This window comes from Argopecten irradians, chromosome 6 (assembly GCF_041381155.1).
Source record: "Argopecten irradians isolate NY chromosome 6, Ai_NY, whole genome shotgun sequence".
NCBI lineage: Eukaryota > Metazoa > Mollusca > Bivalvia > Pectinida > Pectinidae > Argopecten > Argopecten irradians.
This window is the reverse complement of record NC_091139.1, coordinates 30,429,104-30,443,531: the sequence shown is the minus strand read 5'-3', so window position 1 is coordinate 30,443,531 and position 14,428 is coordinate 30,429,104. Positions and strand designations below refer to the sequence as shown.

Sequence of the window (14,428 nt, the reverse complement as noted above, 5' to 3'; positions counted from 1 at the left end):
TATGGTAAGAATTAGTGTAGGAATTACTTTCAGCTTGACTGCTTAGTACATGTAAATACATGTAGTTTGAGCTTCATTAACAACTTTACTCCAACATTTCAAAGGAGTACGTCTGTGGATGAATTCTGTCATAATAAGATTTTGAATTTTGAAAAACACTTACGCTTGATATCTAAAACAAGCCTTAATTATTTTACAGATGTCTAAAATGTGCAGATGCTCCGTGTCAGAAAAGTTGTCCTACACAACTGGACATCAAGACATTCATCACAAGTATAGCCAACAAGGTCTGTTGTTTGTACCTAATGTTCTCATGAAGTATAGTGGTCAGTTACTGAACACCAGTCTTATCACAACATATTGTTTCTTAACTGCTGAAGATTGGTGAAGCAACTGAATGGATGCCTGAATAATAAAGCTACGAAGTACACTAAATATAAAGTATAATGTTACATTGTAGAACTACTATGGAGCCGCCAAGGCGATTCTGTCTGACAACCCCCTGGGTCTGACCTGTGGAATGGTCTGTCCGACCTCTGACCTCTGTGTGGGCGGATGTAACCTTTACGCCTCAGAGGAAGGACCAATCAACATTGGAGGATTACAGCAGTATGCTACAGAAGTAAGAACCTGGTCTGCATCATAGAGAAATAGAGTAATTAAGGCCCCACATCACACCAAATTACAGTATCTAGGGCCCCTGTGTAGTGAGTCTATATGTATAACAGTCCGGAACTATAAAGACTTTTTAGCCCACCATCATCAGATGGTGGGCTATTCAAATCGCTTTTTGTCCGTGGTCCGTCCGTCCTTCCGTCCGTCCTTCCGTCCGTCCGTCCGTTAACAATTCTTGTTATCGCTATTTCTCAGAAAGCACTGAAGGGATCTTTCTCAAATTTCATATGTAGGTTCCCCTAGGGCCCTAGTTGTGCATATTGCATTTTGGGACCAATCGGTTAACAAGATGGCCGCCAGGCAGCCATCTTGGATTTTGATACTTAAAGTTTGTTATCGCTATTTCTCAGAAAGTACTGAAGAGATCTTTCTCAAATTTCATATGTAGGTTCCCCTAGGGCCCTAGTTGTGCATATTGCATTTTGGGACCAATCGGTTAACAAGATGGCCGCCAGGCAGCCATCTTGGATTTTGATACTTAAAGTTTGTTATCGCTATTTCTCAGAAAGTACTGAAGGGATCTTTCTCAAATTTCATATGTAGGTTCCCCTAGGGCCCTAGTTGTGCATATTGCATTTTGGGACCAATCGGTTAACAAGATGGCCGCCAGGCAGCCATCTTGGATTTTAATACTTAAAGTTTGTTATCGCTATTTCTCAGAAAGTACTAAAGGGATCTTTCTCAAATTTCATATGTAGGTTCCCCTAGGGCCCTAGTTGTGCATATTGCATTTTGGGACCAATCGGTTAACAAGATGGCCGCCAGGCAGCCATCTTGGATTTTAATACTTAAAGTTTGTTATCGCTATTTCTCAGAAAGTACTGAAGGGATCTTTCTCAAATTTCATATGTAGGTTCCCCTAGGGCCCTAGTTGTGCATAATGCGTTTTTGGATCGATCGGTCAACAAAATGGCCACCAGGCAGCCATCTTGGATTTTGATAGTTAAAGATTAATATCGCTATTTCTCACAAAGTACTGAAGGGATCTTTCTCATATTTCATATGTAGGTTTCCCTAGGGCTCTTGTTGTGCATAATGCGTTTTTGGATCGATCGGTCAACAAAATGGCCGCCAGGCTGCCATCTTGGAATTTGATAGTTAAAGTTTGTTATCACTATTTCTCAGAAAGTATTGAATGAATCTGTCTCAAATTTCATATATAGGTTCCTCTATGGCCCTAGTTGTGCATATTTCGATTTGGGACCGATCGATTTACAAGATGGCCGCCAAGGAGCCATCTTGGATTTTGATAGTTGAAGTTTGTTACTGCTATTTCTCAGAAAGTACTGAAGCGATCTGTCTCAAATTTTATATGTAGTATGTTTGCAAAAGTTTGAAAAGCAGAGAAAAGATCCCTCTTTCCATTGTCAGACATAGATCATTCTTTGGTGGGCGCCAAGATCCCTCTGGGATCTATATAGACTTGTTCTGTTTTCAAGTCAGCAAAAAAGCAGATTTTTTTTTTTAGAATATTCGAAAAGAACAGTGTAAAATACTTTTAGATATATATACCAGTAGAAGTTATATCAAATAGTGGTATAACCTTCTTCATCAGGTATTCAAAGCTATGAAGATTCCCCAGATCCGTGACCCAGGGTTGGCTCCCCTGGACGAGCTGCCTGAGAGTTTTCAGGCCAAGGTGGCGCTGGTAGGTTGTGGTCCGGCCAGTATTAGTTGTGCCACCTTCCTGGCCCGGCTTGGCTACACCAATCTCACAGTGTTTGAGAAAAACGACTACATTGGAGGCCTTAGGTAAGCGATATGTGTGTTAGGTTTTATTAAAAATTCCTAAATATCTGTAAGTCTAAACCTTCTTACACTAGTACAATATATAAAATATTATAGGTTTTGCAATAGAATCGATGCGATAAAATACATGGAAAGTTTAGAAGGAAGAAAATCCAACCAGTCATGAATTAATTATTTTGTTGTGCTTGCGGGATATGGAAAAACCTTTGAAATAATGAAATTTGTTGATTTGCTAAAACACTTGTCAATCAAAAATATATGGGAAGATTCATATCTCAAAAGTATTAAAATGTGAAATATATGTTAAGATAAGAATATTTATCAATTAATGTCTTTTTTGTTTAGTTCCTCTGAGATTCCTCAGTACCGTCTGCCCTACAGTGTTGTTAACTTTGAAGTGGAGCTGATGAAGGATCTTGGGGTCAAGGTCAGTGTCTTATGGGCTTGTAATGTTAAGGTCACTAATGAATGGATGTTGAGGTCAAGTTCATTTGATAGTGTGCTGAAACATTATCAACTTCATTTTTGGGTCAATGTCAGATCTTTGCAAATTAAGTCTGCAATATTGAAATTTAAAACTGTTTGATTGAAAATCTTTAATGGAGACTGAATATAGTTCACATTCTGTGAACATAAACATGTCAGGTAATTTTGATTCTGAATTCAGGTTGTAAATGGTAAAGCCCTCTCAACCAAAGATCTTACCCTGGAGGGACTGAAGGGGCAGGGGTACGAAGCTGTATTCCTTGGCATTGGTAGGTTCCTGGTGATTTCTGCTCGTTGAACTGTTTATAAGTGTAATGTTTATGTATCAGAGTGCCATAAATTATATTTGCTAGAAGAAACATTTGCCAAAGTGTACTTTATTGACATACTTTACCTAAATCATCTTGTTTTTGTATGTGGTTAGATTTCGTGAATAGCGCGGGTATGAGCAAGAAAATGTGACAATATTATTAATACAAATACAAATGTAGTTGAAATACGCTGTACATATAAAGTAAAACCGTCTGAATAAAAATTTGGAAATTAAATCATTGTGAAAAGTTGTTTAACATAAAGATACAACATTGATATTGCCATATTCACATGATGAAATTAAAACAGATTTCAAATCTTGAATTAACGATTTGTATCTTTGAATCCACAGGTCTCCCAGACTCCAAAAGAATTCCAATCTTCGAAGACCTGACAGAAGAAATGGGATTTTATACTTCAAAAGATTTTCTCCCAAAAGTAGCCAAAGCCAGCAAGGCGGGTATGTATTATAAATATTAGATACAGAGTGAGGCTAACAAAAAATGTCAAATTCTGTTCATTGTCATAATAGATATCAATTTCAAATTGATCTGTACTTCTAATTTGGTTTTACCTTTTGAATGTTTTGTTACTAACACTCACGGTTATATTGTTGTTTCATATATAATACTTTCTTGACTAATGTCAATTCCGTCGAATTTTATCTCGTAAATGTGGATTAAATTTTGGAGTACAAGGAAATACATGCACAGCATTTTAGAAAAAAAAATCACTACTACTTTAAGTATTTAACATTACTATGTTATTAAACACCTAGCTACTGTAGTATTTTCGAGCATTAAACACCTTGGCTCTTGTATTAATTTAAAGCTGTATAAGACACCCAGATCCATATTGACATAAATAACCTTTTAGATTTTCACTCCATTGAACAAAAACAAACTTGAATCACATTCTGTATCCTTTAGGTATGTGTGCCTGTAAGTCCCAGTTACCAGCCGTGAAGGGCAAGGTCATCGTCCTTGGTGCTGGTGATACAGCGTTTGATTGTGCTACATCTGCCTTACGATGTGGGGCCAAGAAAGTGTATGTGGTGTTTAGGAAGGGGTTCACCAACATCAGGGCCGTACCTGAGGAGGTTTGTAAACGACAGCTTCTGTGTGTAAACAACAGCTTTTGTATATATGTAAACAACAGCTTCTGTGTGTAAATGACAATTTCTGGGTGTAAACGACAACTTCTGTGTGTAAACGACATTTTCTTTGTGTAAACAACAGGTTCTGTGTGGTCTGTATAGTCAAACAAAAAGTGGTGTTTATAGCTGTGTTGTCTTTTATGTTGTTTTGACTTTGACCATGTGGTACGTTGAGTGAGTGGTCTAATTAAGGAGGTGGTCTGTAACAGAGGTGGTTGTTTAGTCAGGTTTTACTGTAGAATTGTATCTCTGTGCTGATACAGACAGCTAGCTTTTTTGATTATATGAACTGATAATTTGTTGATTCACCAAAATTAAGCAATATAACACGCAGGATCGATCAGCTCTTTGATGGGTGACTACTCAGCAATATTCTTGATGCCTTTTGCAATCACAATTTTATAATTTTCAAATACACTGTAAATATACATATTTTAGTAGTATTTTCATTTGAGCGGTTTTCCTGCTGTTTTTGAAGAGCTAATTCATGTACAGTGCTAAATATTGTAAATGGTATTTTTACTATTGAACCATTGAAAAGTTATATCTTCGCTAATAAATCATAATTTATATTTTTTCGTATATACGCTAAAATTTGACTGCTAAAATTATTGTTTTTACAGCACTCAATACAATATTTTTTACAATTACACAGGCTGATCCTCCAATGACGTACAATCTGTTTTCAGATGGAGCTAGCTAAGGAAGAGAAATGTGAGTTCCTTCCATTCATGTCACCACGTCAGGTGATGAAGAAAGGAGGACGAGTGTCAGGGATGGAGTTTGTACGAACAGAACAGGACGACGACGGCAACTGGATTGAGGACGAAGAGGAGACGATCAGGATCAAGGCAGATTATGTCATCTCTGCGTTTGGATCTGGACTGTCTGAGTCAGATGGTGGGTATTGTTTAGTAATCACCATGTTCGTCTTGTGGACAGTCATGATCTCTTTTTTTAGAAGACAACCAATTTTAATGAAAAGCAGTGTACAGGGGTTCTTGAGGACACTGAATACCATGGCTGTAGCTTTAAGGGGTCTAGAAATCACTTCTGTATTGGATCACTGTAGAAAGACTCTTTCTGAGGGATGTCAGTTTTTAAGTGTAATTATTGAATAACACCTTTAGTAAAATACACTTACTTGGTACGCAACAAGTGATTGATATTTGTATGTACGTGTATTACTTCACTTATGTGGTGAACACTATAATTCCTGGGCCCAGTTTCAAAAACAATCCTTAACTTTAAGGAATTCCTTAACTTAAAATTCCACAGGAAAGCATTGCAAAATATAAGGAAAAAATCTGCTTAAGTGAAGGAGCCTTCTTTAAAATCTGTAATGCTTTCCTATGAAGAATTTTAAGTTAAGGAATTCCTTTAAGTTATTGAATGTTTGTGAAACTGGTTCCTGGTATCCAACACATAGTTAGAGTTTGAGGGGGACATCATGACGCCTATATATATAACAGTATTTGTGACTTGTAGTGGTGGACGCCATGAAACCTATCAAGATGAACAAATGGGGATTACCAGAGGTGAATACGGACACCATGACGACCAGTGAACCGTGGGTATTTTGTGGAGGAGACTTGGCCGGGGTAGCTCAGACGACCGTGGAGTCTGTCAACGATGGTAAAACTGCTTCCTGGTACATCCACAAATATCTACAAGTAGGTACTTAAGTGTATACACTAGTAGTTTTGAAAGATGTCAAAATCTGCTACCCTATAATCATATGAATACACTAATACAATAAGATAGCAGACAATAGATCTCCCTTAGACTTTAAAACATGTTTCATTTTTTTTTCAATAGAAGATTCTTTGAAATCTCACAGATATATAGGAAAAATGGGAAAAAAAGATAATTATACTAAACGAAAATTAGAAATCACTTTGAGCGAATGACATTAAAAATTACAATTCAATCTCTTCCAAGCTACATGCAACAATATCATATAACATTTAGATATACTTTTAGTATATATACTACATTAACTATGCTAGCCCTATATTTTGATAGTCCTTACTACATGTTTTCACACTATATATATTGACAGTCCCTCCATGGCCTTCCCATCCCTCCAGTCCCCACCCTGCCAAAGTTCTTCACGGCCATCGACAACGTGGACATTTCCGTAGAAGTGTGTGGTCTGAAGTTCCCTAACCCGTATGGTCTGGCTAGTGCCCCACCGACCACCAGTAGTGCCATGATACGCCGCAGCTTTGAACAAGGGTGGGGCTTTGCTCTCACCAAAACCTTCGCACTGGACAAGGTAATCAGTTAAACATACAGTCAAACCTTTCTATAACGATCACCATAGGAACGGTGGAAAAATGGTCTTTATAACCAGGTGGTCTTTAAACATAGGTTGAATTGTGTTTAAAATGGTCATTTGGGACCTTTGAAAAGCCGTCTTATCAAACAGATCTTCATACAAAGGAGATTGTAAAAATAGGTTTTACTGTTTGTCAGACTGTATTATGCAAATTTTTTTATGTGTCGTCTGAAGCAGATTTGGGATTGAGACTGATTTATAAATATCACACATGCAATTTTATTAAACGTATTATTGTTTTTACTAAGTACTGAATGGGAATTAGCTGTAAGCAATGTAAAGGTACTCAATAGGATCTTCTGTTGTATAACTGACTTCTTTTGTAAGTTTGAGACTAACAATTGGTATTTTTCAAGTGCTTAGGTTAATTGATGCTTGTTCTCAGAAAAGTCATAATTTCAACCACCACTTAAAATAGGTTCTTAATAAGAAAAAAATCAGAATGTTGTTCTCTTTATTTCATACTACTGGAAATATGTTATTATTACAGGACATTGTAACCAACGTCTCCCCACGAATTGTACGAGGGACAACCTCTGGACACCTGTTTGGTCCTGGCCAGGGAGCCTTCCTTAACATTGAGCTAATCAGTGAGAAAACTGCTGCCTACTGGTGTAAAAGTGTGACCGAACTAAAGAGGGATTTCCCTGAAAAGGTAGGTAGAAAAACTTACTTTAAACCCTGTAAAGTGTGTCTAACATGAAAAAAGGATTTCACTAAGGTAGACAATTTAAACTCAAATTATTAACCTTGTAAAGGTGTTAAACTGATTAAGCCAAAGTGAAGTGGGATTTTCCTGAAATGGCTTATAAACTTCTTACTTTAAACAAGTACAGGACAAGTATAAAGCAAACTGAAAAAAAATTGCCTAGAAACATACACAATCCAAAACTTAGGTAAATATGTACTTCTAACTTTCAACCAAGTACAGATGTAACTGTAAGAATGTAATCGAAGTGAAAAGGGATTTTGTTTGACAATTCCAAATTTTCACATAAACCTTGTAAAGGGGACCGGCAATGTTACCATCATCTATCCTGTTATGAGGGTGGGGACCTGCAGTGTCACCATCGTCCGTCCTGTTATGAGGGTGGGGACCCGCAGTGTCACCATCGTCCATCTTGTTATGAGGGTGGGGACATGCAGTGTCACCATCGTCCATCCTGTTATGAGGGTGGGGACCCGCAGTGTTACCATCATCCATCCTGTTATGAGGGTGGGGACCCGCAGTGTTACCATCGTCCGTCTTGTTATGAGGGTGAGGACCTGCAGTGTTACCATGGTCCATCCTGTTATAAGGGTGGAGACCCGCAGTGTTACCATCGTCCGTCCTGTTATGAGGGTCGGGACCCGCAGTGTTACCATCGTCCGTCCTGTTATGAGGGTGAGGACCTGCAGTGTTACCATGGTCCATCCTGTTATGAGGGTGGGGACCTGCAGTGTCACCATCGTCCGTCCTGTTATGAGGGTGGGGACCCGCAGTGTCACCATGGTCCATCCTGTTATGAGGGTGTGGACCTGCAGTGTTACCATGGTCCATCCTATTATGAGGGTGGGGACCTGCAGTGTTACCATCATCCATCCTGTTATGAGGGTGGGGACCCGCAGTGTGACCATGGTCCATCCTGTTATGAGGGTGGGGACCTGCAGTGTTACCATTGTCCGTCCTGTTATGAGGGTGGGGACCCACAGTGTGACCATGGTCCGTCCTGTTATGAGGGTGGGGACCAGCAGTGTGACCATGGTCCAGCCGGTTAGGAGGATGGGGACCTGCAGTGTTACCATCATCCATCCTGTTAGGAGGGAGGGGACCCACAGTGCTACCATTGTCTGTCCTGTTATGAGGGTAGGGACCTGCAGTGTTACCATTGTCCGTCCTATTATGAGGGTGGGGACCTGCAGTGTTACCATCATCCATCCTGTTATGAGGTTGGGGAGCCGCAGTGTGACCATGGTCCATCCTGTTGTGAGGGTGGGGACCTGCAGTGTTACCATGGTCCATCCTGTTATGAGGGTGGGGACCTGCAGTGTTACCATCATCCATCCTGTTATGAGGGTGGGGACCTGCAGTGTTACCATCATCCATCCTGTTATGAGGGTGGGGACCTGCAGTGTTACCATCATCCATCCTGTTATGAGGGTGGGGACCTGCAGTGTTACCATCATCCATCCTGTTATGAGGGTGGGGACCCGCAGTGTTACCATCATCCATCCTGTTATGAGGGTGGGGACCCGCAGTGTTACCATCATCCATCCTGTTATGAGGGTGGGGACCTGCAGTGTTACCATCATCCATCCTGTTATGAGGGTGGGGACCTGCAGTGTTACCATCATCCATCCTGTTATGAGGGTGGGGACCCGCAGTGTTACCATCATCCATCCTGTCATGAGGGTGGGGACCTGCAGTGTTACCATCGTCCAACATGTTATGAGGGTGGGGACCTGCAGTGTTACCATCATCTATCCTGTTATGAGGGTAGGGACCCGCAGTGTTACCATGGTCAATCCTGTCATGAGGGTGGGGACCCGCAGTGTTAGCATGGTCCATTCTGTTATGAGGGTGGGTACCAGCAGTGTGACCATCATCCATCCTGTTATGAGGGTGGGGACCTGCAGTGTTACCATCATCCATCCTGTTATGAGGGTGGGGACCCGCAGTGTTACCATCATCCATCCTGTTATGAGGGTGGGGACCCGCAGTGCTACCATCATCCACCCTGTTATGAGGGTGGGGACCAGCAGTGTTACCATCATCTATCCTGTTATGAGGGTGATTGATGTGATTATTCCTTTCATCACCAACAGATCGTAATAGCCAGTATCATGTGTGCTTATAGTAAAGACGACTGGATGGAACTCGCAAAGATGGCAGAGGTAAGTCGATCATCAACCTTTATATTTCATGAGAAGCAGCTGGTTCAATTCAATTCAATATTTTATTGACTTTGGGTCAATGATCCATCAGTACAACATTGTATATATGCATTGTATACATATTGCATACAACTTGCATTATAACATAATTTAATTTAGATTACAAAAAGTAGTTATTATTATCATTTATAAGAACAGACGAGAGTCATCATCAGATGTATTATATTTTATATTACACTTTCATTACTACTTACAAAAACAAATAAATTATATTATTGTTTTAGGTAAACAATGGTATCGTTTATCGTTCATGGTTTTTCATTAAAATGTTTTCATCAAAATATGTTAATTTGAGTATAAATAAGAATATAATGCATTTTGTGCACCTTCTATGAAATACTGTACAAGTTCATTCACATATTTTTTTTTGAAACAGGCCTCTGGAGCTGATGCCCTTGAACTGAACTTATCGTGTCCCCACGGTATGGGGGAGAGAGGAATGGGTCTGGCCTGTGGACAGGTATGTTAATAGATGTCTAAGTTTCCAGTGGGGTGGGGTGGGGGGGGGGGTTTCTGGCTAATAAAATGGTTAAGGTTTCTCTCTGTTTAGTTCAGTTTAAGGGGAGATAACTCATAACTACAATATCATTTGGAAACTTAAGCTCACATTTATTTGCATTAATAAAACAATATAATAGGATGTATTAAAAGAGTTGAGGTTGAAGTGGAGGTAATTCATGATAATAATTTTAAAGCTTCAAGTTTGTATAAAGGGGAGTTACTCACTAGTTCAGTTAAAGGGAAGATAACTCATTACCATTATGTTATTTAGAAACTCTAGCTCTAATCAATTTGAGATAATGCATTTTAAAAAACATTTGAGGTTGAAAGGGAGGTAATTCATGATAATCAAAACTCTCTCTACATTAAGACAGTAGAGCTTAAAGTTTGCATAGAGGGAAGGTAACTTGCCATTATATTATAAATTTTCTAACAGGATCCAGAGATGGTGAGAAATATCTGTCGCTGGGTACGAGATGCCATTAAGATCCCTTTCTTTGCCAAATTAACACCAAACGTTACCAACATTGTCCATATAGCAAAGGCCGCATACGAAGGTAAACAAACATCTTTTCACATTCTTTAACTTTCTTCAATCAAAAGGTTTAAAGATAAGGCATCAAAATAGAAATATTTGTGTCACAAAAGTGAGTCAAAGTTGAATTTATAAGCCAATTTTTAGCAAGTAAAATTTAGAGGTCAGTTGTAAAATAATCAGTTTTTCCTAAGAGTTCAGAAATATAAAAATAAAAAATGACACTTTTCATGAGAATTTTTGCTAACAAACTCTCTATCTGACATTTGTACTAAACACTATCCTATTTTGCTGTGTAGGTAAGGCTGATGGAGTAACAGCTACAAACACTGTGTCTGGACTGATGGGACTCAAGTCAGGCGGAGCTGCCTGGCCAAACATCGGCAAGTCTCACCGTACCACATACGGTGGGGTCTCTGGTAATGCGATCCGTCCGATTGCCCTGCGTGCTGTGTCAGCCATCGCTAATGCTATCCCAGGGTTCCCCATTCTAGCTACAGGAGGAATAGATTCTGCTGAGGCGGGGCTTCAGTTCCTGCAGGCTGGTGCCTCAGTGTTACAAGTTAGTGTCTCATGAATATTCAGTTCTTAATGATAAGTAAAAATGTTTATAAAAACCAATTCTGTTGTATATATGTAGTGGGACTGGTCTGGACCGATCATCGGAAATTTTAGGTAGCTAAATCAGTAAAGCATTTGGTTAGGGTTCAGAGTTTGAACACCGATCTGGCCGCTACATAATTTTTCCTCATGTATCACAAATATAGGCTCTTTTATCAGTGTTTAATTTATCTTAAACTTATGTAGGTATTGTATGAAATCAATGCAGAGGGCTATTTATATGGTTGGCTCCCTGACTTCAGCCCTATAATCTGTTGAATTTCAAAAGAAAGTGTTAAAGCAAATATCGCAGCTTTAGTGGCTTTGGTAACCATACAAAATACAATGTATATATAAATAAATCAAAGATAAAAATTAACATCTTGTTTGGTCTACTTTATAATAGATTAACACACTTTTTATTTACTGACATTATAGAAAGTTTGTTCAAGGATGAGTTTTAAGTTTATTGGCATTTCATAAACAAAGATAATTGATGATCGGTTGATACTTAAATTTCTGATATATGTTAATTACAGGTGTGTAGTGCTGTACAGAACCAGGACTTCACTCTAATCGAGGACTATGTACTGGGACTTAAAACACTTCTCTACCTCAACAGTCTGGAGGATCTGTCTAACTGGGAGGGCCAGAGTCCCCCTACAGAGCGACACCAGAATGGGAAACCTGTCGTCAAACTAGCAGATCTTGTAGGACAGGTAAATTAGTAAGACATAGGGAGCGAGGAGTGATCTATAAAAGTTAGGTGTTCAAGCTTTTTTGTGTATTTGTAGAATTTCATAACTTCCTCATTTGACTTATCTCAGTCATATTGCATTTTAATTTAATTCAGTTAAATAAAGAAAAAAACATATCTCACTGAACAATTGAATCTTACTGATTTGAATTAGCACAAAGAACTTATTTTGTCTTTGTATATGTAACATTATCTTCCCTTGCTGGTAGATGTTGTTTCTTTTTTTAGCAAAACTCACATAGTTTTCACTTAAATATGATGTCATGCTCATATACACATGACCTCACAATCAATATCTCCCACAAGGGGAGATAACTCTGTAATGTGCGAAGACAGAATAGCTCACGGTATTGTGGTGGCCAGTGATTATTATCATTCTCTATTTCATGATCACTGATCCTCCATCATAGCTTGAGTTACCTGATTTAGTTTGAGCATGTTGTCAGCTGGTATAGCTAGCTAGTGGTAAGTTGGTGGTTTTTGGTCAGGAACTTTGGTTTTTAAATGTGAATAAACATATCTTTCAGAAACTGCCTTCTTTTGGTCCATATGCACAAAAGAGAGCAGAAATTCTGGCCAAACATTTAAAAGACACAGACATCCTAGGAGAAGATTTCCAGCCTGCTCCAATCCGTCCAGCCAACACACCAAAGAAACCTGTACCTAGTATCCAGGTGGGTCATCAGGATGTCATATGATAGACACATTCCTAGTATAACATATTGTCTATTTGGAAAATTCCTTAAAATCTTAGGGCAGTCGGTTCCCTTCCTGTTTACATGTAAACTGTAATACACAAAGTTATGGGTGGGAGTATACTGGATATTCAGGTTGTCTGCCTGTAGACACAACGATCAACTTACTCCTCCTAAGGCTTACAACCAAACTTGGGGGCAATAATCCTTACACAATGTAGATGTATGTATTCTAAATTGGAAAAGATACTCCCCTTTCAGAATAATTCCCCTTTGTTTCAAAATGATTAGCTGTCACAAACGTCTGTGGCATTACATATGATATGGAATATACATGACCTTGACTCATGACCTTTCCTACAGATATTGTCTTGATTTTGTATATAATAGCACCAAGCTAATGTATACAGCCTTACCGGTATCTTTGACTCTCCGTTTAACAATGCTGAATGTGTATGACCTTGTCCATGTGTATGGCCTTGTCCATGTGTATGACCTTGTCCATGTGTATGACCTTGTCCATGTGTATGACTTTGTCCATGTGTATGACCTTGTCCATGTGTATGGCCTTGTCCATGTGTATGACCTTGTCCATGTGTATGACCTTGTCCATGTGTATGACTTGTCCATGTGTATGACCTTGTCCATATGTATGACCTTGTCCATGTGTATGACCTTGTCCATGTGTATGACCTTGTCCATGTGTTTGACCTAGCTTATCTATATTATGAACCTATTTAGACTATGACCTTGACAATGTTATATGCTTTATAGTGTGTATAAGTTTTAATCTGTGTATCACAAAGTTTAATGTATATGATATTGTCCATATATATGACCCTGTCAATCTAGATCTGTATTGCTTTGATTTTCTGTATAACTTTGCCATAATATGTATACATGTATATAACCTTGAACTTGTAAATGACCTTGATAATGTGTATGACCTTGACCATTACAGGAGGTCATTGGTAAAGCCCTGCCTATGATTGGATCGTATGGTGATCTGAACAACAAGGAACAAGTGGTGGCCCTTATAGATGAGGTAAGATATATTGACATTATCACTTATAAATGATATTGTAAATCATAAAATGGAATTAGAAACTCTATAAACACTGAATATATGCTACAATTATGTTTTAGATTGTAACCAAAAAATTGTGACATTTGTTTAGTAGTCATTTACTGCATAAAATGTCTTTTCTTGTATTTTAAAATTTTATGTCATGATGTGCTGTTAGAAACACTTTGTATTCGAACCTGGTATCTTTGTAAAATCTGCATTTATTTTGTATTTACAGGACATGTGTATCAACTGTGGTAAATGTTACATGACGTGTAATGACTCGGGATACCAAGCCATCAAATTTGACCCCCAGACTCACCTTCCACATGTCACACAGGACTGTACAGGTATGAACATTGCTCCTTAAAATTGTTGAATACTATGACTGTATTCTAGCATTGCATGAAAAGTGTAGCAAGCTGTATCTGCCATATTCTGTTAGGCTTAATCTTAGTTGATCAACTCTTGGTGTATCCTCGATACGCCAGGGGTTCCAATCACTTTCGATCTCAACACGTCTGGATTATCTCATAGTACAAATGGAGGCTGCTCAATGGAAAATATCACAGGCCTGCAAAGATTATTTCTTTCCAAGACTACAGAGAGAGAGACACCCAA

At 38.8% G+C, this 14,428-nt stretch overlaps 1 protein-coding gene across 1 annotated transcript in view; it reads left to right on the top strand.

Moving 5' to 3' along the window:
* The window catches only part of LOC138325607 (dihydropyrimidine dehydrogenase [NADP(+)]-like), a 32,134-nt gene that overhangs the window by 14,912 nt on the left and 2,794 nt on the right, over positions 1-14,428 (top strand). The window contains exons 4-22 of the mRNA XM_069271377.1: positions 200-287; positions 461-622; positions 2,231-2,427; positions 2,770-2,851; positions 3,092-3,179; positions 3,575-3,682; positions 4,152-4,321; positions 5,068-5,278; positions 5,867-6,051; positions 6,441-6,656; positions 7,210-7,374; positions 9,525-9,593; positions 10,030-10,113; positions 10,591-10,711; positions 10,989-11,251; positions 11,829-12,008; positions 12,574-12,720; positions 13,703-13,786; positions 14,046-14,157. Coding sequence (XP_069127478.1) covers positions 200-287; positions 461-622; positions 2,231-2,427; positions 2,770-2,851; positions 3,092-3,179; positions 3,575-3,682; positions 4,152-4,321; positions 5,068-5,278; positions 5,867-6,051; positions 6,441-6,656; positions 7,210-7,374; positions 9,525-9,593; positions 10,030-10,113; positions 10,591-10,711; positions 10,989-11,251; positions 11,829-12,008; positions 12,574-12,720; positions 13,703-13,786; positions 14,046-14,157 — 2,732 coding nt within the window. The remainder of the gene's footprint in view (positions 1-199; positions 288-460; positions 623-2,230; positions 2,428-2,769; positions 2,852-3,091; positions 3,180-3,574; positions 3,683-4,151; positions 4,322-5,067; positions 5,279-5,866; positions 6,052-6,440; positions 6,657-7,209; positions 7,375-9,524; positions 9,594-10,029; positions 10,114-10,590; positions 10,712-10,988; positions 11,252-11,828; positions 12,009-12,573; positions 12,721-13,702; positions 13,787-14,045; positions 14,158-14,428) is intronic.